The following is a 24493-nucleotide window of genomic DNA, read 5'->3' as shown; positions in this document are numbered from 1 at the left end:
AGTAGAGACTGTATGACTGGGGTGGCTGGGGTCTTTGACAATTTTCAGGGTCTTCCTCTAACACCGCCTGGTTTAGAGGTCCTGGATGGAAGGCAGCTTACTGGGCCGTATGCACTACACTGTGTAGTGCCTTGCGGTCGGAGGCCGGGCAATTGCCGTACCAGGCAGTGATGCAACCATGCTCTCAATATTGCAGCTGTGGAAGCTTTTGAGGATCTGAGGACCCATGCCAAATATTTAGTTTCCTGAGGGGGAATAGGCTTTGTCGTGCCCTCTTCACGACTGTCTTGGTGTGTTTGGGCCATTCTAGTTTGCTGATGTTGTCACCAAGGTACTTGAAGCTCTCGACCTGCTCCATTACAGCCCCGTCGATGAGAATGGGAGCGTGCTCGGTCCTCCTTTTCCTGTAGTCCACAATCATCTCCTTAGTCTTGGTTACGTTGAGGGATAGGTTGTTGTTCTGGCACCACTCAGCCAGGTCTCTGACCTCCTCACTATAGGCTGTCTCGTCGTTGTCGGTGATCAGGCCTACCACTGTTGTGTCGTCTGCAAACTTAATGATGGTGTTGGAGTCGTGCCTGGCCATGCAGTTGTGGGTGAACAGGGGAGGTGTTCAGTCCCAGGGTCCCGAGTTTGGTGATGAGCTTGGAGGGCACTATGGTGTTGAATGCTGAGCTGTAATCGATTAACAACTTTCTCACATAGGTATTCCTCTAGGTGGGAGATGGCAGTGTGGAGTGCAATTGAGATTGCATTGTCTGTAGATCTGTTGGGGCGGAATGCAAATTGGAGTTGCTCTAGGGTGTCTGGAATGATGGAGGTGATGTACGCCATGACTTTCAAATCACTTTAGAGGGCAGTAGTCATTGTGGCAGGTAGCCTTACAGTTCTTGGGAACATGAATGATGGTGGTCAACTTGAGACGTGGGGATTACAGAGAGGTTGAAAATGACGTGAAGATGCCTGCCAACTGGTCAGCGCATGCTCTGAGAATGCACCATGGAATACCGTTCGTTTCCTCAGCCGTAGCCTCGGTGTTGGCTGAGATAGCCCTGTGTGTGGTAGCCCTGTCCTTTAGTTTAGCGTGTACCTCTGTGTTAATCCAGGACTTTTGATTGGGGAAGCAGCTGTGGGGACAACGTCGGCGATGCATTTCCTGATGAAGCCCAAGGCGGAGGTGGTTAGCTCATCGATGCTATCGGCGGAGTCCCGAAACATATTCCAGTCAGCGCTAGCAAAACAGTCCTGTAACATAGCCTTCAATTCAGAGGACCATTTCTCTATAGAGTACGTCACAGGTACTTCCTGTTTGTGCATTTGTTAGTACACAGGAAGCGCACCCTTTTGCGTCTGGCAAACCCCTCACCCCTAAGCCGGCATTACAGAAGTTCCAAAGCAATAATCAGTACAAATATAACCGTATTCATAGTTTCATACATACACTACGGTTATATTGAGCTACCGTACATTTGCAGTGCTATATACAGGCCGTTTCTGCTTGTGTATCACTATTGCAGCCAAGTTTATAGTACTGAGTCAGACTCAATACCTTACCTAAGCCATGCTATACTCAACAGGACTGAGATTGATCAAGAGTGCCTGAGTTTGGCTGTGTGCATCTGTGACAATGTGTGTGCGTGTGTGTCAGTGTGATTTCGTGACCTACAGTATTCTGTGCTAAGAGAGAGTAAATTGGTAAGTGCATATCTGGTTTCATGCGTGCGTGATGGCTGAAACTACTGCACAAACCCGCACCACCTGATCTCATCAGTCCTCCTCACACAGTGCTAAAGCGCAGTCGAGCAATCCCAACCACAAACAAAAACGGAATAATAAAAAACTAGCCTCCATTCATTATTGGTACTATCCATGCGAAAATAATAGACTGTGAGCCATTGGGCATTCCAGAGAGCAGAGGTAACTGGTGCGGATAACGAAAATGCCCTTGGTTTTAGTGGCTGGCATGGACACAGGAAACATGCTAGGCTCCATTACTGAACACTTGTTGATCCAACCCTGGCAGGGTTGAGGAGGAAGGAGAGGCACAAAGTAATGATATCAGCTAGCTACATCAGTGTTTACACTGTGCTAGTCCTGGAGGAGCCCTATATGTGCTGGATTTAATTCCAAACTGTGCTATCTCAGCACATTCTCAAGGGAGACGCCTTCTTCAGAGGGATAGAGCTAAGTGAGCCAGTGTGGTATCACTGTAGGAAAGTTAAGAGTGGGACTGCATATAGTGCTGTATCATCATAATTGGCTGCATTCACCATCTGATTCATGTGCAAAATTAGACTGTATCCATGATCCTATCCATCCATTCTACATGAAGCCATCATGTAGTAATCTCAGAGCAGTTCCACGACTTCCTCTGGCACTCCACAAGCACAAACAAGCCTCCTCCAGGCCAGGCATAATGTGATCCAGCTAAAAATAAAAACCTGGGTGACTAAATAGCCTGATCATTAATCAAATCTCCCTCCCCCACAGTCAACCACTGGAGGGAGGGATAGAGTGACGGAGGGAGGGAGGAAGAGGGAAATTGACTGCGGGTTCAACATTTGCATCGTGTGTTTACCCAACAGAATCAATGAAATGATAACCGGAGCCAAGTGTGCTAGAGCATGGCAGTGCGAAGCATGACCAAACACAAGGAATGCTCCTTAGTTAACGCCATTTTCCAAAGGGGAGACTTGAAAACATTTACCCACCACACTACAAACCATCGACCCAGAAAAACTTAATACAGCCTGATTTAATCCCCCAGATCAGACACAAAGAAGGAAGCCAAATTATGTTTGAAGAGCTCTTGAATGTTCCCAACCTCTGAACAGAAGTATTCCTTTGTTGGTAATTTTGTTTGGCCTGGTCTAACCTTATGTATTCAGGTTATTAAAGGTATTACAGAGTTTAAAGACTTGGATGAAAGTTGAGCTATATATATTTTTTATTTTACAGTACACAAAACAATTGAGTTAAGGTGTCTTAATACAAACGGCTGCTCTCATCAGTGGGTGCATCACCCCCACCCGCTCCGAACTGCTGGCAGGGTGATGCCCCCCGCCCCCTTCCCAAAGGGATTTCCCAAGGACGGGAAGAACCACTGGACACCCGGGCGGGCATGGAAGCAAGCGCACACACAATCATCAGGACCAGCACACATGCTGTATACAACTTGATTTATTTAGGTTATGTTCTATGGCCTTCAAACTCATCTCTGGACCTCGGAGCCAGTTCCACTGCGTTGTTTCACTGTTCCCCTCTAATCAGGGACTGATTTAGACCTGGGACACAAGGTTGGGTGCAATTAATTATCAGGTAGAACAAGAAAACCAGTAGGCTCCGGACCTTGTAGGGTAAGAGTTGAATACCCCTGTTCTACGGTTTACATGTGTTCTGATAGTGTCCCAGAGACCATCTAGTCCATTGTCATAGTCTTGAAGGCTGCTCGTTCCATAGTCCAAGAAGTCCTTTAATCAAGTGTCCATTCTGAAACACTGAGGTTTACACATTTTCCAATTCCTAAGTATTGTCCGTTTGACTGATAGTTGGGCCAGAGTAATAATGCTTAGCGTGGTTCTAGGTTGGATCTTACCCTACTCCCTAGTAGGTACACTACAGGAAACAGTGGGATACATACATTCAAGATTTCAGACAACATATCAACTAACTCAGTCCAGAATCTTTTGACAGCTGGATATTTGCAGATGCATTAGTGTACCGACCTCACCACAGCCATCCCAACAAGTCTGAAAGGCTTTGTTTAATGTTTTTCAACTTGTGTGGTGTGATATATGCCCTTCGTAAGATCTTCATTTGATCTACTCTTAATCAAGATGAGAAAATACCGATTAAGCTCTGTGAAATGTCTTAGTCATCATAAGATAATCAGATTCCACTAATATGGTTTGATCTAAAGTTGCCTTTCAGTAATTTGGCATTGCCAGACACTCTTGGCAGACTATTGAAGGGTGTGTGTGTGTCCACGGTTACTAACCTGGGTCATCTTGGCCAGGTCCAGGGAGGGTCGTGGTTCCTGAGCATCCTCTGGTCTCCTGCGCTTCATACCGATCTTCTTATCGTTCAGGACGCAGGGCTGGGACTTGCTCCGCGACAGCCCCCCAGTCCTCCCTGCTGTCTGCCCAGCACGTCTCCCCAGCTGTGGGTTGCAGTCCGGTGAGCTGGCCCCCTCTCTGTGTTGGTCTGGCAGGCTGATCTGCTCATGGGACAAGGAGAGGGGCCTGAGAGAGTGGTGGTAGGAGGGGGAGGTAGGGGAGGCAGTGAACAGAGGGTGAAGGGGCAGGTGCTGGTTGAAGCAGGGAAGCTCCAGGGAGCCTTCTGTGGGGTTGTTGGAGCGGGATGGCAGGCTGAAACTGGAGCTCCGCTGCATGGCAGGAAAATGAACCCCTGAAAAACTTCCACCACCTCCTATTCCACTTCCTCCAGAGCAGCGCTGCACACTCCCCCCGCTGTGGCACCTCCTCTTCTCCACCGCCGTCCACACTCGCGACCCCTGAGGTCTCCATGACGACCTGCAGCTCCCAAACGCTTCGGAGAAGGACAGTGAGAGTGAGCGGCACTGGCGCTTGCTAGGGGGCGCCGTGGCGGCTGAGGTGGAGGTGGCGAGGGCCAGGGACTGGGTGGCTGCCAGCTTGGCATCGCCCAGGTTGAGGTCTCGAATGAGGCTGGTGATGGCGGTGGCAGTGCCCACCTCGCGGCCCCAGACCCGGCTACTCCGCTGACACTCCTCGGGCAGAACGTCCCACAGGCTCTCCAGACTGGCGCCGGACTGGCAGGGGGTCCCTGGCTGGACGGCACAGCCTCTGCGCAGGTCTAGCCACCTGTCTGCCTCTGGAACACAAGAACACACAATAAATACATGAACACACACGTTATGTTATGTTTTATACTTTATATATCATCTAATATATCTAATATATCTATATATCTATCTAATTTGAAATCATTACTATGTTCCTCCTATATTACTTCTCCCCCTCTGGCAACATAAGCTACTATTTGCCATCTCATGGAGTTTTGGAAATCCCACTTTATCTCCTCTACAGAGGCTATGTCAAGATAAAGTACAGCTTTAAGTGAAACAATAAACGACAGGGAAAGCAGGGCAAAGTTTCCAGGGTGAGGTTCAATGTGCAGTGTGCATCTTCTTCACGTATGCGAGTGGGGCTTCGCGTTAGGATGACCAACCCAGTAAATGATCACACATGCATGCACACGCACACTTAGACAGTAAGCAATAGCAGCTCTTGGTTAGTTAAACTGTAAAGTGTATCCTGGTGAGTATCGCCACATCTGTAGGAACTCTAATAGAGAGAGAGAGAGAGATGGAGCACATCACTCAAGGTCTAGATTCTCAGTAGAGGTGGTTTAAGACAGGATAGTAAAAAACAGCTAGCTATAGACAGGGGATTGGTTCAACCCAAGCTGCACTTCTTGACAGTACATTATCTGAAACAGAGCTGCTAGCTCTAGATCAACAGTTGAATTATGGCTGGCAGGGAAATAGTCTGAGCTTATTGGTATTACAAGATTCTACAAGCAACCTGGCAGCCTCTACTAGACATGTAAATGTCAAATGACAACATACGTCATGAATTAATCACATGTTTTATTTGGCACTACAGTTGTCACAGAATGCTTAGTTAACAAAAATTTGCACGAGGAGGCCTAAGGGCAACAGTGGCACGGTGGTGTTTGGCCAAAAACAGTACCAGTCACATAACAAACACTGACTTTCAGGTCTATGAACCGGACAATGTTGTGCCACTTGTTTTACTGTTGATGGGGGTTTCTCCAACTGAAAAGTTAAGTGAAGACAAGTTTAGACTGAAGGAGAACTTCCAAAAGTCCTCTGACTGGGGAATATGTCTTAGTCCGGGTGGGTGGCTTCCTCCAACAAGGACAGAAATGCAGCCTGACTTGATTGGTTTAAATTCAGACAGAACTTGACAAATGAATATGCCGACATTATTCATCACAGGCACAAAGGAAGAATATGACAGTCCAGTGGGCAAAACACCACACTGGTTCTGGCCAATGTAGCCGCTACTGATCTCAAAGCTAGCACAGATATCTGTTGATTCCCAATTGGCAACCAGGGGCTCATCTCTGTCCAAATCCATCCCTTCAAATGCCTCTCTCCATTTTTGACCTCTCTTTGGTGGGCGGAAGTCTTTGTTTCAGTCCCAAAGAACAATGGACGGGGGCTACGACATGACCTGACAAGAATGTCAAGAATACAAAATGACAATAGGAGAAAGCATCTAAAAGAAATAACCTCGCCCAGTGGAAAAATGTGTTCTGCAAAGGACTGCAATCCCAGCAAAGGCCATTTAACAGCATACAATGTCTTATGTCAGCTGTAACAGATACAGTATCTACAGTACCCCTCTCCGGTACATGGGACAGATGACGGGGCGGTCCAAAGGAACTTTTATTTACAGTAGCTTGTCTTTTAACATGGGGGGGGGGGGGGTAAGGAGTGTGATATTCGCTGAGCCAAGGAAATCATTGACAAAGGCCACACAACACTCCATTACTTTTGAGTCCAATGAGTGCAGTGCACTGCTCATTGTGAAGGCAGGTGCACACTGGGCATGAGAGGGAGGCGAGAGACAGATGGTAAAAGAGAGAAGTGAGACAGAAAGAGAGTGACAGAAGGGGATCAGCAGAAATAGTTAAAGGGGAGGGGAGCTTATAACAAGACATAAAGCTGGTGAACAACACAAAGAAAATGAAAATAAAGCCTGATACAAGACGGTAAGAAACTTAAAATGGTGAGGATAACAGAGCAAAGGCCTTAGTCTGAGGGATGGATGCACTCACCCACAGTGCCACAGGAGAAGAGGGTAGTCCCTCTGCTCATGGTGCCGCGCTTACGCTGTTGATGGACAGATGGAGGGAAACAGACAAAGAGGACATGGCTTAGACTAGGCTCATTTATCAGACTCTAAACATGTCCGTACATAACTCTCCAAGCAACCCACACACAATCCCTGTTTGTCCTAGAACGTACAGAACAATTCAGAAAGGAGAACAAACAGGGTGGTGCAGTCAAGCTCATAGAGAAATGGGGCAAAGGGACAGAGTCATTAACATTGCTGGGAGACACCTTAGGTTCAACGTCACAACAAAACAGTGTCATGACAGCACTACTGTGACAGCACAGTGTGTACTGTACCTTACAGTACACACTGGGGGCTATAAAGAGGTACAACTACTCACATGGGCTTAATTTCAGTTGAAGCCTTTTCACCCAAATTGTTTGATTTGAAAAGCAGCCCTTGTATGTCATCGACTGCTGAGGTAGAATAATATACCATTTATTGAGAAGGGCCAACCTAGAGATCATATAAATGAATTTAAGACCTTGATGGCGAGCACCCTGCCAAAAACTACAATAGGATGTATTGTAGAGAAGCCAACAGAGAGCCCAAGTCTCATGTTTCCAAGGTCAGTTGAGAGAGAGACGCACCTGTAAGGTACATGTTACAGTGCTTTAGTTATAGGTCTAGCAGAGTTTTACTCACCAGCAGCAATTCAGTGTCTTTGGACCTTACATCATCGACACCCTTCTTCTTTTCCAGTGTTTTTGAGAATATGATCACCATGGTAGGGTGCAGCTCTGCTCCAGTCCATTCCAGTGCAGAAGAAGGCCATGGGAAGCCATCTTAGTTGAGGGCGGAGGGGAGACAGTCTTTTGGGCAGGTTGGATGTGCAGATGACCACCTTCCATCGGCAGAGTGTCCTCGGGTGTTAGGGGAGCGTCTCTCACTCTTCAGCCATCCCTGTGCAACAACAGACAGAGAGATGTGGTGAGCACACACACACACATACAGTTGAAGTTGGAAGTTTACATACACCTTAGCAAATACAGTTTTTCACAATTGCTGACATTTAATCCTAGTAAAAATTCCCTGGCTTAGGTCAGTTAGGATCAACACTTTATTTTATAATAGTAGAGAGAATGATTTATTTCAGCTTTAATTTCTTTCATCACATTCCAATTGGGTCAGAAGTTTACATAAACAATTTAAAGGCAATGCAATTGAGTGTAACTTGGCTCAAACGTTTAGGATATTCTTGCACAAGCTTGCCACAATAAGTTGGGTGAATTTTGGCCCACACCAGACAGAGCTGGTGTTCCTGAGTCAGGTTTGTAGGCCTCCTTGCTCGCACACACTTTTTCAGTTCAGCCCACACATTTTCTATGGGATTGAGGTCAGGCCTTTGTGATGGCCACTCCAATACCTTGACGTTGTTGTCCTTAAGCCATTTTAACACAACTTTGGAAGTATGCTTGGGGTCATTGTCCAATCGGAAGACCCATTTGCGACCAAGCTTTAACTTCCTGACTGATGTCGTGAGATGTTGCTTCAATATATCCACATAATTTTCCTTCCTCATGATGCCATCTATTTTGTGAAGTGCAGTCCCTCCTGCAGCAAAGCACTCCCACAACATGATGCTGCAACCCCCGTGCTTCACGGTTGGGATGGTGTTCTTCGGCTTGCAAGCCTCCCCCTATTTCCTCCAAACATAACGATGGTCATTATGGCCAAACAGTTATATTTTTGTTTCACGAGACCAGAGGACATTTCTCCAAAAAGTACGGTCTTTGTCCCCATTTTTATGGCAGTTTTGGAGTAGTAGCTTCTTTCTTGCTGAGCAGCCTTTCAGGTTATGTCGATATAGGACTCGTTTTACTGTGGATATAGATACTTTTTGTACCGGTTTTCTCCAGCATCTTCACAGGGTCCTTTGCTGTGGTTCTGGGATTGATTTGCACTTTTCGCACTAAAGTACGTTCATCTCTAGGAGACAGAATGTGTCTCCTTCCTGAGCGGTATAACGGCTGTGTGGTCCCATGTTGTTTATACAGTGCCTTGCGAAAGTATTCGGCCCCCTTGAACTTTGCAACCTTTTGCCACATTTCAGGCTTCAAACATAAAGATATAAAACTGTATTTTTTTGTGAAGAATCAGCAACAAGTGGGACACAATCATGAAGTGGAACGACATTTATTGGATATTTCAAACTTTTTTAACAAATCAAAAACTGAAAAATTGGGCGTGCAAAATTATTCAGCCCCCTTAAGTCAATACTTTGTAGCGCCACCTTTTGCTGCGATTACAGCTGTAAGTCGCTTGGGGTATGTCTCTATCAGTTTTGCACATCGAGAGACTGACATTTTTTCCCATTCCTCCTTGCAAAACAGCTCGAGCTCAGTGAAGTTGGATGGAGAGCATTTGTGAACAGCAGTTTTCAGTTCTTTCCACAGATTCTCGATTGGATTCAGGTCTGGACTTTGACTTGGCCATTCTAACACCTGGATATGTTTATTATTGAACCATTCCATTGTAGATTTTGCTTTATGTTTTGGATCATTGTCTTGTTGGAAGACAAATCTCCGTCCCAGTCTCAGGTCTTTTGCAGACTCCATCAGGTTTTCTTCCAGAATGGTCCTGTATTTGGCTCCATCCATCTTCCCATCAATTTTAACCATCTTCCCTGTCCCTGCTGAAGAAAAGCAGGCCCAAACCATGATGCTGCCACCACCATGTTTGATAGTGGAGATGGTGTGAGCTGTGTTGCTTTTACGCCAAACATAACGTTTTGCATTGTTGCCAAAAAGTTCAATTTTGGTTTCATCTGACCAGAGCACCTTCTTCCACATGTTTGGTGTGTCTCCCAGGTGGCTTGTGGCAAACTTTAAACAACACTTTTTATGGATATCTTTAAGAAATGGCTTTCTTCTTGCCACTCTTGCATAAAGGCCAGATTTGTGCAATATACGACTGATTGTTGTCCTATGGACAGAGTCTCCCACCTCAGCTGTAGATCTCTGCAGTTCATCCAGAGTGATCATGGGCCTCTTGGCTGCATCTCTGATCACTCTTCTCCTTGTATGAGCTGAAAGTTTAGAGGGAAGGCCAGGTCTTGGTAGATTTGCAGTGGTCTGATACTCCTTCCATTTCAATATTATCGCTTGCACAGTGCTCCTTGGGATGTTTAAAGCTTGGGAAATCTTTTTGTATCCAAATCCGGCTTTAAACTTCTTCACAACAGTATCTCGGACCTGCCTGGTGTGTTCCTTGTTCTTCATGATGCTCTCTGCGCTTTTAACGGACCTCTGAGACTATCACAGTGCAGGTGCATTTATACGGAGACTTGATTACACACAGGTGGATTGTATTTATCATCATTAGTCATTTAGGTCAACATTGGATCATTCAGAGATCCTCACTGAACTTCTGGAGAGAGTTTGCTGCACTGAAAGTAAAGGGGCTGAATAATTTTGCACGCCCAATTTTTCAGTTTTTGATTTGTTAAAAAAGTTTGAAATATCCAATAAATGTCGTTCCACTTCATGATTGTGTCCCACTTGTTGTTGATTCTTCACAAAAAAACACAGTTTTATATCTTTATGTTTGAAGCCTGAAATGTGGCAAAAGGTCGCAAAGTTCAAGGGGGCCGAATACTTTCGGAAGGCACTGTACTTGCGTACTATTGTTTGTACAGATGAACGTGGTACCTTCAGGCATTTGGAAATTGCTCCCAAGGATGAAGCAGACTTGTGGAGGTCTTGAATGATTTATTTTGATTTTCCCATGATGTCAAGCAAAAAGGCACTGAATTTGAAGGTAAGCCTTGAAATACATCCACATGTACACCTCCAATTGACTCAAATGATGTCAATTAGCCTATCAGAAGCTTCTAAATCCATGACATAATTTTCTGAAATTTTCCAAGCTGTTTAAAGGCACAGTCAACTTAGTGTATGTAAACTTCTGACCCACTGGAATTATGATACAGTGAATGATAAGTGAAATAATCTGTCTGTAAACAATTGTTGGAAAAATTACTTGTTTCATGCACAAAGTAGATGTGGTAGTTGCCAAAACTATAGTTTTATTTTCCACCATAATTTGCAAATAAATTAATTAAAAATCCTACAATGTGATTTTCTGGATTTTTTAGGTGTAGAAGCACTTTGTAAAGCTGGTCAAGGTTCACATCAACAGCATCCTCCTGGATACCCTAGACCCACTCCAATTCGCATACCGCCCCAACAGTTCCACAGATGACGCAATCTCAATCGCACAACATAATGCCCCTTTTCACCTGGACAAAAGGAACACCTATGTGAGAATGCTGCTGTTCATTGACTATAGGTCAGCGTTCAACACCATATTGCCCACAAAGCTCATCACTAAGCTAAGGACCCTGGGACTAAACACCTCCCTCTGCAACTGGATCCTGGACTTCCTGACGGGCCGCCCCTAGGTGGTAAGGGTAGGCAACAACACATCTGTCACGCTGATCCTGAACACTGGGGCCCCTCAGGGGTGTGTACTTGGTCCCCTCCTGTACTCCTTGTTCACCCATGACTGCGTGACCAAACATGACTCCAACACCATCATTAAGTTTGCTGGTGACAGTGGTAGGCCTGATCACCAACAATGAGGACAGCCTATAGGGAGGAGGCCAGAGAACTGGCAGTGTGGTGCCAGAACAACAACAACCTCTCCCTCAATGTGAGCAAGACAAAGGAGCTGATTGTGGACTACAGGAGAAGGCGGCGGAACAGGCCCCCATTAACATCACCGGGGCTGTAGTGGAGCGGGTTGAGAGTTTCAAGTTCCTTGTTGTCCACATCACCAACAAACTATCATCGTCCAAACACACCAAGACAGTCGTGAAGAGGGCCCGTCAAAACCTTTTCCCCCTCAGGAGACTGAACAGATTTGGCATGAGTCCCCAGATTCTCAAAAAGTTATTCAGCTGCACCATTGAGAGCATCCTGACCAGTTGCATCACCACCTGGTATGGCAACTGCTCGGCATCTGACCGTAAGGCTCTACAGAGGGTAGTGCGTACGGCCCAGTACATCACTCAGGCAAAGATTCCTGCTATCTAGGCGGTGTCAGAGGAAAGCCCATAAAATTGCCAAAGAATCCAGTCACCCAAGTCATAGACTGTTTTCTCTGCTACCGCACGGCAAGCGGTACCGGAACACCAAGTCTAGGATCAAAAGACCCCTTAACAGCTTCTACCCCCAAGCCATGAGACTGCTGAACAATTAATCAAATGGCCACCGGACTATTTACATCAACCCCCCCCCCCCCCCATTTGTTTTGTACACTGCTGCTACTCGCTGTTTATTTTCTATGCATAGTCACTCCATCTCTACCTACATGTACAAATTACCTCAACTAACCTGTACCCACACACACTGACTCGGTACCGGTACACCCTGTATATAGCCTCATTATTGTTATGTTACTTGTTATTATTTTTGTATTTTATTTTTTAGTTTAGTTTATTTGGTAAATATTTTTTTAACTCTTCTTGAACATCACTGTTGGTTAGGGGCTTAAGTAAGTAAGGTTTACGGTAAGGTTTATGGTAAGGTTTACACTTGTTGTATTCGGCGCATGTGACAAATAAAGTTTGACTTGATTTTGATTTGATGTGGGCACACGTGTGTTGAGCACGCCAAGGATGACCTTTTTTCTATCAAACCACAACAGTGTGTCCCCAGGCGCAGGGCGAGGAGGACAGCAGGATTGCTCATAATGTGTTTCTGTTTGGCAGGCAGCAGGGCCCTGATAGAGACGGTCCTTAACACATACAGCACACTGGGCTTGGACCCCACATACAGAGCACACCACAGGCTCACTCTGTAGTATGTACTGAGTCCTCCTCTACAAAATGTTTAACTCACAACACTAGGGAGCTAATCCAAAACAGTATAGTTGAATCCCCCAGACAGACAGAGCTTGGCTATATCAGGAATAGCAATCACTGCAGTGACCTTGGGGTTGTCCCGACCACACGCTGTAAAACAGCTGATTAGAGAGGGCCAGGCCTGTTCCTCCAATCAACAGCCTACTGTCTACTTTCAGATTCTACAGTGGGCCAACAGACACAGCTACCACAGCCTTCAGAGCTCCTCAGCTAACCCCATGACCACTCTGGGTTATCCATAAGATATGGTAGAGAGAAAATGTAAAGGGTTGATGATTTTAAAAATGATGGGGCCAGTTGGAGAGGATAGAAAGTACTGGACGTTGAGATTGCATTGATGCACTACATAACAAAGAAAGGGGTAATGTGCTTCCCAACTGTGGGGTAACAAAGGAGGTGACATAAGGAGGGCTTCACGGGTCCCAGAGGCTGTCCTCCACCCACAGGGGCCAAAGAGACCAATGGCTCTGCTCTCCTCTCTGGCCCCATGACGGCATGTAGCCTCCTAATGTTTAATGTGGGCCAGCCCAGCCCATGCAGGCCCACTGCCGGCATATGATTCCCATTATCTCTATGTATCCCTGGGAGTCAGAGGAGCAGGACTGGGCCTCTTGATGTTAGAGGGGGCGGTGGAGCAGGACTGGGTCTCATGAGACTAGAAGGGGTGGCGGAGCAGGACTGGGCCTCGTGAGTTTAGAGGGGGTGGCGGAGCAGGACTGGGCCTCGTGAGGCTAGAGGAGATGGCGAAGCAGGACTGGGCCTCGTGAGGCTAGAGGGGGTGGCGGAGCAGGACTGGGCCTCGTGAGTGTAGAGGGGATGGCGAAGCAGGACTGGGCCTCGTGAGTGTAGAGGGGGTGGCGGAGCAGGACTGGGCCTTGTGAGTGTAGAGGGGATGGCGAAGCAGGACTGGGCCTCGTGAGGCTAGAGGGGGTGGCGGAGCAGGACTGGGCCTCGTGAGTGTAGAGGGGATGGCGAAGCAGGACTGGGCCTCGTGAGTGTAGAGGGGATGGCGGAGCAGGACTGGGCCTCGTGAGTGTAGAGGGGATGGCGGAGCAGGACTGGGCCTCGTGAGTGTAGAGGGGGTGGCGGAGCAGGACTGGGCCTTGTGAGTGTAGAGGGGATGGCGAAGCAGGACTGGGCCTTGTGAGGCTAGAGGGGGTGGCGGAGCAGGACTGGGCCTCGTGAGTGTAGAGGGGATGGCGAAGCAGGACTGGGCCTCGTGAGTGTAGAGGGGATGGCGGAGCAGGACTGGGCCTCGTGAGTGTAGAGGGGATGGCGGAGCAGGACTGGGCCTCGTGAGTGTAGAGGGGATGGCGGAGCAGGACTGGGCCTCGTGAGTTTAGAGGGGGTGGCGGAGCAGGACTGGGCCTCGTGAGGCTAGAGGGCGTGGTGGAGCAGGACTGGGCCTCGTGAGTTTAGAGGGGGTGGCGGAGCAGGACTGGGCCTCGTGAGTTTAGAGGGGGTGGCGGAGCAGGACTGGGCCTCGTGAGGCTAGAGGGGGCGGCGGAGCAGGACTGGGCTGGTGAGGCTAGAGGGGGAGGCGGAGCAGGACTGAGCCTCGTGAGTTTAGAGGGGGTGGCGGAGCAGGACTGGGCTGGTGAGGCTAGAGGGGGAGGCGGAGCAGGACTGAGCCTCGTGAGTTTAGAGGGGGCGGCGGAGCAGGACTGGGCCTCGTGAGGCTAGAGGGGGCGGCGGAGCAGGACTGAGCCTCGTGTGGCTAGAGGGGGCGGCAGAGCAGGACTGGGCTGGTGAGGCTAGAGGGGGTGGCGGAGCAGGACTGGGCCTCGTGAGGCTAGAGGGGGTGGCGGAGCAGGACTGGGCCTCGTGAGTTTAGAGGGGGTAGCGGAGCAGGACTGGGCCTCGTGAGTTTAGAGGGGGTGGCGGAGCAGGACTGGGCCTCGTGAGTTTAGAGGGGGTAGCGGAGCAGGACTGGGCCTCGTGAGGCTAGTGGGGGTGGCGGAACAGGACTGGGCTGGTGAGGCTAGAGGGGGTGGCGGAGCAAGATTGGGCCTTGTGAGGCTAGAGGGGGTGGCAGAGCAGGACTGGGCCTCGTGAGGCTAGAGGGGTTGGCAGAATAGGACTGGGCCTTATGAGTCTAGAGGGGGCATGTGTAGCCTAGGTTTCAACAAGGGGTCATGGGAGAGGGAAAACACAATGAGAATTACCTTCTGGAGCCATGTGATCCAATTCCACATGATGCAGAACTAGGACACCTTGGGACTTAGGTCAATGCTCACATTTTATTTCAAGTATGGGTAGCTATAGCCCAATATGGTGACCGGAATATGGGCGAGTGGGTGTGTTGAAAGGAGGAAAGTGAATCAGCTAATTGAGCAGATTTGTTATCACTCAACAAATCGTTTTGCGTGGCTGATTGGGTTGCACGACGAGTCAATTAGCCGGTGACCAGTGCTGTATTGAAGAAGAAGCCCAAACTCTCACGGTATGGTAGCTCAATATACAGTAGGTGCATGGTAAGAAACAAAAAACCCAGCTTAATCAAACCGTTCAAACATATAGCAAAGTGCTTTCGACACACCCACTCCTTTCCACTACTTTCCTTTTGACATATCCACTCACCCACACTCCGATCGCCATATTAGGCACCAGCTACCCCCTTCTCCTTTATTTGCTTAATAAACTTGAGGAATCTCAAAAACCCTAGTAGTTCTACATTGGCACATTTCTGTGGTACATCTTCAACTTAAGGTTGCCTCGTGTAACATTTTAACCATGGTTCCATGCTTGTTAAATCATGTTTAATATCTGAGTAAATTATACTGCAGCAGATGGCAGACGCTTTGGCTCCAATTCAAGTTTAGGCCCAAAAAGGGATCATATTAAATGTCAATAATTATTATATTTATATATCCCGAAAGGAAAAAAAGCTAAATATGATCCAATTCCATAGGGGATGTACTGTACCTCACAGTAATTCTAACCAGATTTTTCTTCATTATAGAAGTTGGGTCTGGGCACAGGCCCCTTGGCTCTCAATGGTCGATTACTGAGAAGGGCAGTACTGGTAATGGCACCATGCCCAGGCTGATTCTCCACAGGCACATGAATGGGCACCTGGGGGGACAATATGGGGCACTGTAAGGTTCTGTGGTACAGTGTTTAGTGTCCATCACTGATTGGATGTGGTTACGGTAAACTTGTGAGGAGCGCATCTAGTGTCACAGCTTTGATCAGTTATGTTAAAATAAACAAACACATCGCATCAATGAACTCTGCAACTTGGGGTTGATGAGACGGTGAGTCAAAGAAAAATAACAAATAGATCTATGTAATGTCTGTATGTAATGCTCAAGGCCCCTCAAACTCAACTCTGGACCTCAAAGCCAGTTCCACTGCATTTTTTCAATCAGGGATTTAGACCTGGGACACCAGGTGTGTGCAATTAATTATCAGGTAAAACAGAAAACCCGCTGGCTCCGGACCTCGAAAGGCAGGGATCATCAACTAGATTCAGCCGTGGGACTATTTTCTTCCTTGAGCGGATGGGCAGGGGGCCGGAATATAATTACAAATCATTTGTATACAGTAAATTGACCGCAATAAGCCCAAACAGATATAATATTTGACTAAAACATCATAATTTCAAACCTTGCTTACATTTGCATACGATCACATATCTCTCTATTGTGCGTGGGAACAGATTTCCAAATTAAAATCTGTTGGAGCTGATTTGATGGTGTTTTTACAGTCTTTTATGTCCAACCATTTTAAAATTAAAATCTATATGTATATATTTTTCTGCTCATTACTTTGTGGGCCAAATAAAATCACCCGTGGGTCGCCAGTTGGGAACCCTGTCATAGGGTAAGAGTTGAGTACCCCTGGGCTATGACAATGTTATCCTGTCCTTTGTTTTGTGTTATATGTGCAACCAAAGTATGGCTAGTAGGCTAGGTCTACTGTGGAGCCTGGGTCTACTATGTTGAAGATTGTACTTTTTTTTTTTTTTACCATTTAAGAGGACCACAATGGAAACAAGTTTCCTAACTTTTTTGTGTCATCCTCGATGATTGTAAATGCATTATCCACATGTGTGGTTATATTGTGTTTTAAAATGATCTCTCTCTCTCTCTCTCTCTCTCTCATATATATATATAAAGTATGTCGGGAGATTTAATGACAAAAGACACACTATTGACTAAACTATGTTATAGTGGCTTAAAAGGTGTTACAAAAATGATTCTTCCTCATCAGGTGGTGTTTTCAGGCCCACTGGGAGAGAAGGAGAGCTACCATTCTCTTGTTTAAGTCTCAAGTAGCGTCTGTGTGGGCATGAAGAGTTAATGCTGGGTCAGCCCTTTCTCGTGTTGAGGATGAGGTCGTAAAACGGGTCTGGAGAGGTCACTGCATACCAAGCCGCCCTCCGACCATCAGCCATTAGCTGGACACTTTGTCCCAAACATCACCCCATCATGCAACAGGAGCCTGGTGAGAACATACACAAAGCAGCTCTCATTCATTCAGCTTTTTACTTGACAACATCTGATTTGATGTGCAGTAACTGCGGTTGATTTTGGCATTCCTAGTCAATTCTAAATTACATTTCTTTAACAACAGTGACCATGAGCTTCTACACAAATAAAAACTGTCTTTATCTCTATGAGCAGTTTTAAAGTCCATTCATTTATTTTTCTCTGAAAGAAGAGCAGTGACCATGACAACCCAGTCCTGTGACAAACAGAAAAACAAAACAGAGAAGACACACCTTTCTTGAGAAAGGTTTCCAGGGTGCTGACATGTCAAACAAACACACACACACACACACACGTAGGCAAACACACACGTACACACCGGAGGTCTAAGTGTGTGTCGATTACAATACCGCTGCTTTGTTGCCATTTTAAAGCGAGCGACATACAGGGCCGGATTAATGCAGGGGCTTACCGGGACTGACGCCCCTGGGCCCAGGGGCCTATGATTTCTTAATCACTCAACCACACGAATGCCCGGTCGTTTCAGTCAGCTGTTTGTTCCACCCCCAACCCCCCAAAAAATAAAATGTTAACGGTTATTTTATCATCCATGTTGTAAATGAGAACTTGTTCTCAACTGGCCTACTTAGTTAAATAAAGGTGAAATAAAAACAAAAAAATTTTGGTTACACGGTTATATGGTAATTGTGCCAGCCCTAATGAGCAGTAATGATTATATGCTCTTCAAACTTCTTCCTAATCTGTAGCACAAAACTGAACTGGGTTGGTCCAGGGGTTGGAGACTGTTATTAAGAAGGATTAGGCCAGGGGCCCCCTTGGCCTCTGGAAAAACCATTGCATGCCAGCCAGGGCTCTCCACACATCAGGTATCCTACTAATTACCTCCTCTCTCACCCCCTCACCCCCCTCCCTCAGTATATGGTTTCTCCCATTACCCCGGACAGGCTGCTCTATGTACATTAAATCAGGCCCTTATCCACCAGGGATACGTTACATGAGAGCTTCCAGAGCAGACCGTCATGATTAATCCACCTCACAGGAATCCATAAAGGCTAAGGAAGTGGACCACTCCTACAGTATGGTGTGTAAATAGGTGATGTTCTACAGACAGTCACTTCCAATCCCATATTGCATGTCTTGGGTAGCTGTCCCCTCCAAGCTAGTTACAGGGTAGTATGGTCTGCACAACGCATCACTGGGGGTAAACTACCAGCCCTCCAGTACATCTACAGCACCCGATGTCACAGGAAGGCCAAAAAGATCATCAAGGACAACAACCACTGCCTGTTCACACCACTACCATCCAGAGGAGAGGTCAGCACAGGTGAATCAAAGCTGGGACAGAGAGACTGAAAAATAGCTTCTATCTCAAGGCCATCAGACTGCTAAACATCAATCACTAACTCAGAGGCTGCTGCCTACATTGAGACCCAATCGCTGGCCACTTTAATAAATGGATCACTAGTTAATTTAAACAACGCCACTTTAAATAATGTCTACATATTTTACATTACTCATATCTTAGTATATATTATATTTTATACCATCTATTGCACCTTGCTTCTGGCGCTCATACATATATTTACATGTACATATTCTCATTCACCCCTTTAGATTTGTGTGTATTAGGTAGTTGTTTGGGAATTGTTAGATTACTTGTTAGATATTACTGCATTGTCGGAACTAGAAGCAGAAGCATTTTGCTACCCTCGCATTAACATCTGGTAACCATGTGTATGTGACAAATACAATATGACTTGATAACACTGCAGGTCTCGTATGGGGGAGCATAGTCGATGAATGGTGTGGGAATGGGGGAGTGTTGGGGTGGAGGGTGACGGACAATTATGGGCATTCCATTGAGTCAAGACATCCACTCATTCATGAGAAAGGTGAGCCTTACCCATTCAACCAAACATCCATCTGTTACTTTCTTGGCAACTGCCTTGAGAGCTGTGTGTGTGTGTGTGTGTGTGCGTGTGTGTGTGTGTGTGTGTTTGTATGTATTAATGTGTATGTGTGTGAGTGTGGGTGGGTGGATCCAGGGTTGGGAAAAAAACGGGTCAATGTCTGTGCCCATGACTATATATATATATATGAATGGACAAAGCCATCGGTAACGTGATGTTCCTATGTGAAGACTCAATAGCGTATTTGAAGCCAAGGAAGTCGGTTAAGATGGCCTCTCATGTGGGAGATTGATGTAGACATAACATGCACAGTTTGAGTTACACCAGGAGAAGACGTTGCAGGCTAGCTTAGTGCTGCCCCCTCTCATTGAGTATCTGAAGTTGGAGGCCGACCGGGGTACTGCAGGCTGCCATTCGCTACTTATCCTTATAACGTCTTCTGTGTGCAATTTTAAAATAATCAGTTCAATGACATTATTCTGGTGTAACAGAAGCAATTATTGGTACCATGACTGTGTTGAAAATGTTTATTTAAATTCACGAAGATTGCCATTTTCCCCTTAGGGGGAATCCTTTTTTCTACAAACAAAACCTGCGGCACAGCGGTCGGCCTTGAACTTCCGTGGCTTTAATGAGAGACATTATCGTTCACATAATGTAAAAGATGAAGTTGTAGTGCAAAGAGATTGCCAAAACACACCGACCCTAATTTAGCTACCGTTATGAACACAACTGGGATGGAAAAAAACATGATTTCCTTTAGCTCATTAATCTTCACAATTATGTGAGGCTAAACTTATTGGCAGAGAAACTGTGAAATGCAATGTGAAATACTGTGAAAAACTGTAAAGTGCAGGAAGGCCACTGCTTCAGCACTAGCATGGAAAACAAGTTCTGCTTCCTAATACGTTGAATTTGGTTTGGTCACTCGGAAACTTTCTATTTCTTTTTTTAGGGGTGTATAATTGAGGGATTACATTTTAGACAGAATCAACAGAAAGTCTAACCGAACCTTAAATGACTCCGACAGGAGATATGCGGTGTTGATAAGAAAAGGAGGAAAGTAAAAGGTGGAAAATAAACAGAAGAATGAGTCTTTCGCCATTTATAGACGACTTATGATAGTGAATAACAAAAGAAAGCAAAACATGAGGTTACTTCAGATGTTGATAGGGAATTCAGGGTGTATGATTTAGAGGTGGTTGCCCGTGACACACACACAAAGGGAGAAATCATCCAGACACGAGGTCTGTGGTTTAACTTTGACAAAAAAAAGTAATACAAGCACCTCTCATCTCAAGATAAAAACAGGAGCCAAAGATTAGGTCAGGGGCGGATTGGCTATCTGGCAATTCTGGCAAATGCCAGACGGGCTGAACCATTTTTTAGTTGGGTGGGCTGGTCAAAATTGACACACACACAGGCCCATGGGCCTGCTAAGATTATTATTTTTTTTTAAATATGATATTAAGCAATTTTTCAGTTATACTAATCTATAATGAGCTGATCAGTGGGCAACGGTCGGCACCCTACCAAAATGGACCGGCCTGGTTTTCTGATAGGCTGAGGTCACGCAAACTCACATTCAAAACACAGCATCAGCAGAGTCCTGCTCCGACTTGCTATCAGTTTGACAGCCAATATATATTTATTTACCTTTATTTAACTAGGCAAGTCAGTGAAGACAAATTCTTATTTCCAATGGTGGCCTACCCCAGCCAAACCCGAACGACGCCGGGCCAATTGTGCGCCACCCTATCGGACTCCCAATCACAACCAGTTGTGATACAGCCTGGAATCGAACCAGGGTCTGTAGTGACGCCACTAGCATTGAGATGCGGTGCCTTAGATCGCTGCGCCACTTGGGAGTCCCCAAAGAAAAGATCATGGATTTTTCCAAACAGTAAGGTGCATTATTCTCATGATTCCTGTAATGAAAGTGTCTGCCCTGCCCATGTGCCTGTTTTGCTGGGGCATGCTGCTGTGATGAGCGGACCACTCTCCTCTCCCCTCATGCTCTTGAGAGAAAAATGCATTCTCATTGGATTACATTTCAAAATGCAATTGCGGGAAAAAAACACAGATTTTGACGTTTGTCCCCTTGTCCCTGTCGGAGAGAGGAAGGTCTCAACTTTGTGTAGGTATCAGAGAGCTGTCTGCTGATAGAATGCCAGTTCGTGAATTCTCATCTGAGTGGAGAAGTATAACTGAAACACAAAATTCCTTGTGATTTTTCTCCTCTCCGTTCTGCTCCTCCCCCATCTTCTCTGAGCAGAGCAGGAAGGGCCGTTGCCCTAGCGACTCCAGACTCCACAAAGACAAAGTGTTGACACATGCTGCTCCAGAGCCAGTACTATTCTTCCTTCAGGCAAGCTTGCATCAAAACTTTGTTCATTTGCACAATGTCTCTCGTTCACATTCACTTGTAAATGTCCAAACTCACCAAAAATTACATTTGCCCATATTACATTTGGTAGCTCATACAGTCAAAAGTTTGGACACACCTACTCATGCAAGGGTTATTCTTTATTTGTACTATTTTCTACATTGTAGAATAATAATAAAGACATCAAGACTATGAAAAACACATATGGAACCATGCAGTAACCAAAAAAGTGTTAAACAAATCAAAATATATGTATTATTTGAGATTCTTCAAAGTAGCCATCCTTTGCCTTGATGACAGCTTTGCTCACTCTTGGCATAACTCAACCAGCTTCATGAGGTAGTCACCTAGAATGCATTTCAATTAACAGGTGTGCCATGTTAAAAGTTAATTTGTGGAATTTCTTTCCTTCTTAATGCGTTTCAGTCAATCAGTTGTGTTGTAACTAGGTTCTGGTGGTATACAGAAGATAGCCCTATTTGGTAAAAGTCCATATTATGGCAAGAACAGCTCAAATAAGTAGAGAAAAATGACAGTTCATCATTACTTTAACACATGAAGGTCAGTCAATCCAGAACATTTCAAGAACTTTGAAAGTTTCTTCAAGTGCAGTCGCAAAAACCATCAAGCGCTATGATGAAACTGGTTCTCATGAGGACCGCCACAGGAAAAGAAGACTCAGGGTTACCTCTTCTTCAGAGGATAAGTTCATTAGAGTTAGCAGCCTCAGAAATTGCAGCCCAAATAAATGCTTCACAGAGTTCAAGTAACAGACACATCTTAATACCAACTGTTCAGAGGAGACTGAGTGAATCAGGCCTTCATGGTCGAATTTCGGCAAAGAATCCAGTACTAAAAGGACACCAATAATAAAAAGAGACTGGTGGAAATCTGTCCTTTGGTCTGATTTGAAATTTTTGGTTCCACCCGCAGTGTCTTTGTGAGACGCAGAGTAGGTGAACGGGTGATCTCTGCATGTGTGGTTCCCACCGTGAAGCATGGAGGAGGAGGTGTGATGGTGCTTGCTGGTGACACTGTCTGTGATTTATTTAGAATTCAAGGCACACTTAACCAGCATGGTTACCAAGGCAATTACCTGACCTCAACCCAATTGAGATGGTATGGGATGAGTTGGACCGCAGAGTGAAGGAAAAGCAACCAACAAGTGCTTTTCCTTCAAGACTGTTGGAAAAGCATTCCAGGTGAAGCTGGTTGAGAGAATGCCAAGAGTGTGCAAAGCTGTCATCAAGGGAAAGGGTGGCTATTTTGAAGAATCTAAAATCTACTATATATTTTGATGTGTTTAACACTTTTTTGGTTACTACATAATTCCATGTGTGTTATTTCATAGTGTTGATGTCGTCACTATTATTTTACAATGTAGAAAATAGTAAAAAATAAAGAAAAACCCTGGAATGAGTAGGCGTGTCCAAACTTTTGACTGGTACTGTATAACTTTATGAGTTGGATTTCCTGTCTTTGCAATTAAGTTTATTTTGGTTAGCATCAATAGCATATTTAGCTAGCAGCCTCCGAGGAAATTCAGTATTACTTGTGATTTTTTTTTTAGCATTCTGGTAATAGATGCCCAAATGAGATTTTTGCATTCTTTGGCATCCCTTTGTATACTAAGCCAGTAATACCATAAATCCCGATATGAAAATCTGGATAGTGACCAACCCTAAAAAAAAATATTTTGGAGGGGGGGGGTTATCAAGTTGGTGGCATGCACAGTGATTTGGGCCGGTGTGTACAAAATGCCAGTGCGGAATTCTTGTCCCAGTCCGTCCCTGGAGAATGCAGCGCAAGAACAACACTGGAAACTTTACACCATGCAGACAGTAGTTCTCTTTCAGCCAAAGTCAATGTATGGGATGTCAACGTACACACTTTTTGGGGACGTGCATTCATTGAAAGTCTAGACAGAAACACCATCATTCATCTCTCTCAGGTTCGGTCCACAAGGAAATATAACTACATTGAACCCTGACTTATTGAACCCAACAGTCTTCAGTAGTCTCCTTTCTTTGTCCATCTCAACATAAGGCCTCTCACCAATCAGTGGTAATGATGAAAATACATAGAAGACATTTAAAACTAGTGATGAGACACAAATAGAAAGATGTGGCGATGTGCCTCAGGGCTTTAAAAAAAAAATGCTTCCCTTCTGAAAATGCTGTTCAACTGAAACCACATCTTATCATTGACGGGGGCCAGGGGGTTGGGGGGGGGTTGCTCTGGTGTATGCCAGAATGGCTCCTTATTTCTCACCAGCCGGTCTCAGACTCTGTAGGTATTCGAGATGCAACATTTATAAATGCATCATGTAAATTACATAAACTCAGCAAAAAAAGAAACGTCCCTTTTTCAGGACGTTCTTAAAAGTCCAAATAACTTCACAGATCTTCAGTGAAAAGGGTTTAAACACTGTTTCCCATGCTTGTTCAATGAACCATAAACAATCAATGAACATGCACCTGTGGAACGGTCGTTAAGACACTAACAGCTTACAGACGGTAGGCAATTAAGGTCACAGTTGTGAAAACTTAGGACACTAAAGAGGCCTTTCTACTGACTCTGCGTGAACGTGCCTTAGGCATGCTGCAAGGAGGCATGAGGACCGCAGATGTGGCCAGGGCAATACATTGCAATGTCCTTACGATGAGACGCCCAAGACAGCTGTCCATCCTGTCTCCCTGTAGCGCTGATCATCCTCGCAGTGGCACACCACGTGTAACACCTGCACAGGATCGGTACATCCAAGCATCACAGGTACAGGATGGCAACAACAACTGCCCGAGCTACACCCAGAACGCACAATCCCTCCATCAGTGCTCTGTCTGTCCGCAATAGGCTGAGAGAGGCTGGACTGAGAGCTTGTAGGCCTGTTGTAAGGCAGGTCCTCACAGGCAACAACGTCGCCTATGGGCAGAAACCCACCGTCGCTGGACCAGACAGGACTGGCAAAAAGT

General features: G+C 45.8%; 1 protein-coding gene and 1 long non-coding RNA gene across 2 annotated transcripts in view; one reads left to right on the top strand and one right to left on the bottom strand.

The window, feature by feature from the left end:
• The window catches only part of LOC110502498 (protein FAM53B), a 38235-nt gene that overhangs the window by 5783 nt on the left and 7959 nt on the right, over positions 1-24493 (bottom strand). The window contains exons 2-4 of the mRNA XM_021580555.3: positions 7551-7808; positions 6847-6901; positions 3998-4851 (exon numbers count right to left, since the gene is read on the bottom strand). Coding sequence (XP_021436230.3) covers positions 3998-4851; positions 6847-6901; positions 7551-7631 — 990 coding nt within the window. The 5' untranslated portion in view covers positions 7632-7808. The remainder of the gene's footprint in view (positions 1-3997; positions 4852-6846; positions 6902-7550; positions 7809-24493) is intronic.
• On the top strand, positions 7608-12489 carry LOC149972526 (uncharacterized). Its single transcript, XR_016490983.1, has 2 exons — positions 7608-7835; positions 11002-12489. It is a non-coding gene; the product is annotated as an uncharacterized LOC149972526 (long non-coding RNA).

Source organism: Oncorhynchus mykiss, chromosome 23 (genome assembly GCF_057628025.1).
Source record: "Oncorhynchus mykiss isolate SJ-2025 chromosome 23, ASM5762802v1, whole genome shotgun sequence".
Taxonomy (NCBI): Eukaryota; Metazoa; Chordata; class Actinopteri; order Salmoniformes; family Salmonidae; genus Oncorhynchus; species Oncorhynchus mykiss.
The sequence above is the reverse complement of the archived record's forward strand: the minus strand, read 5'-3'. Positions and strand labels throughout refer to the sequence as shown.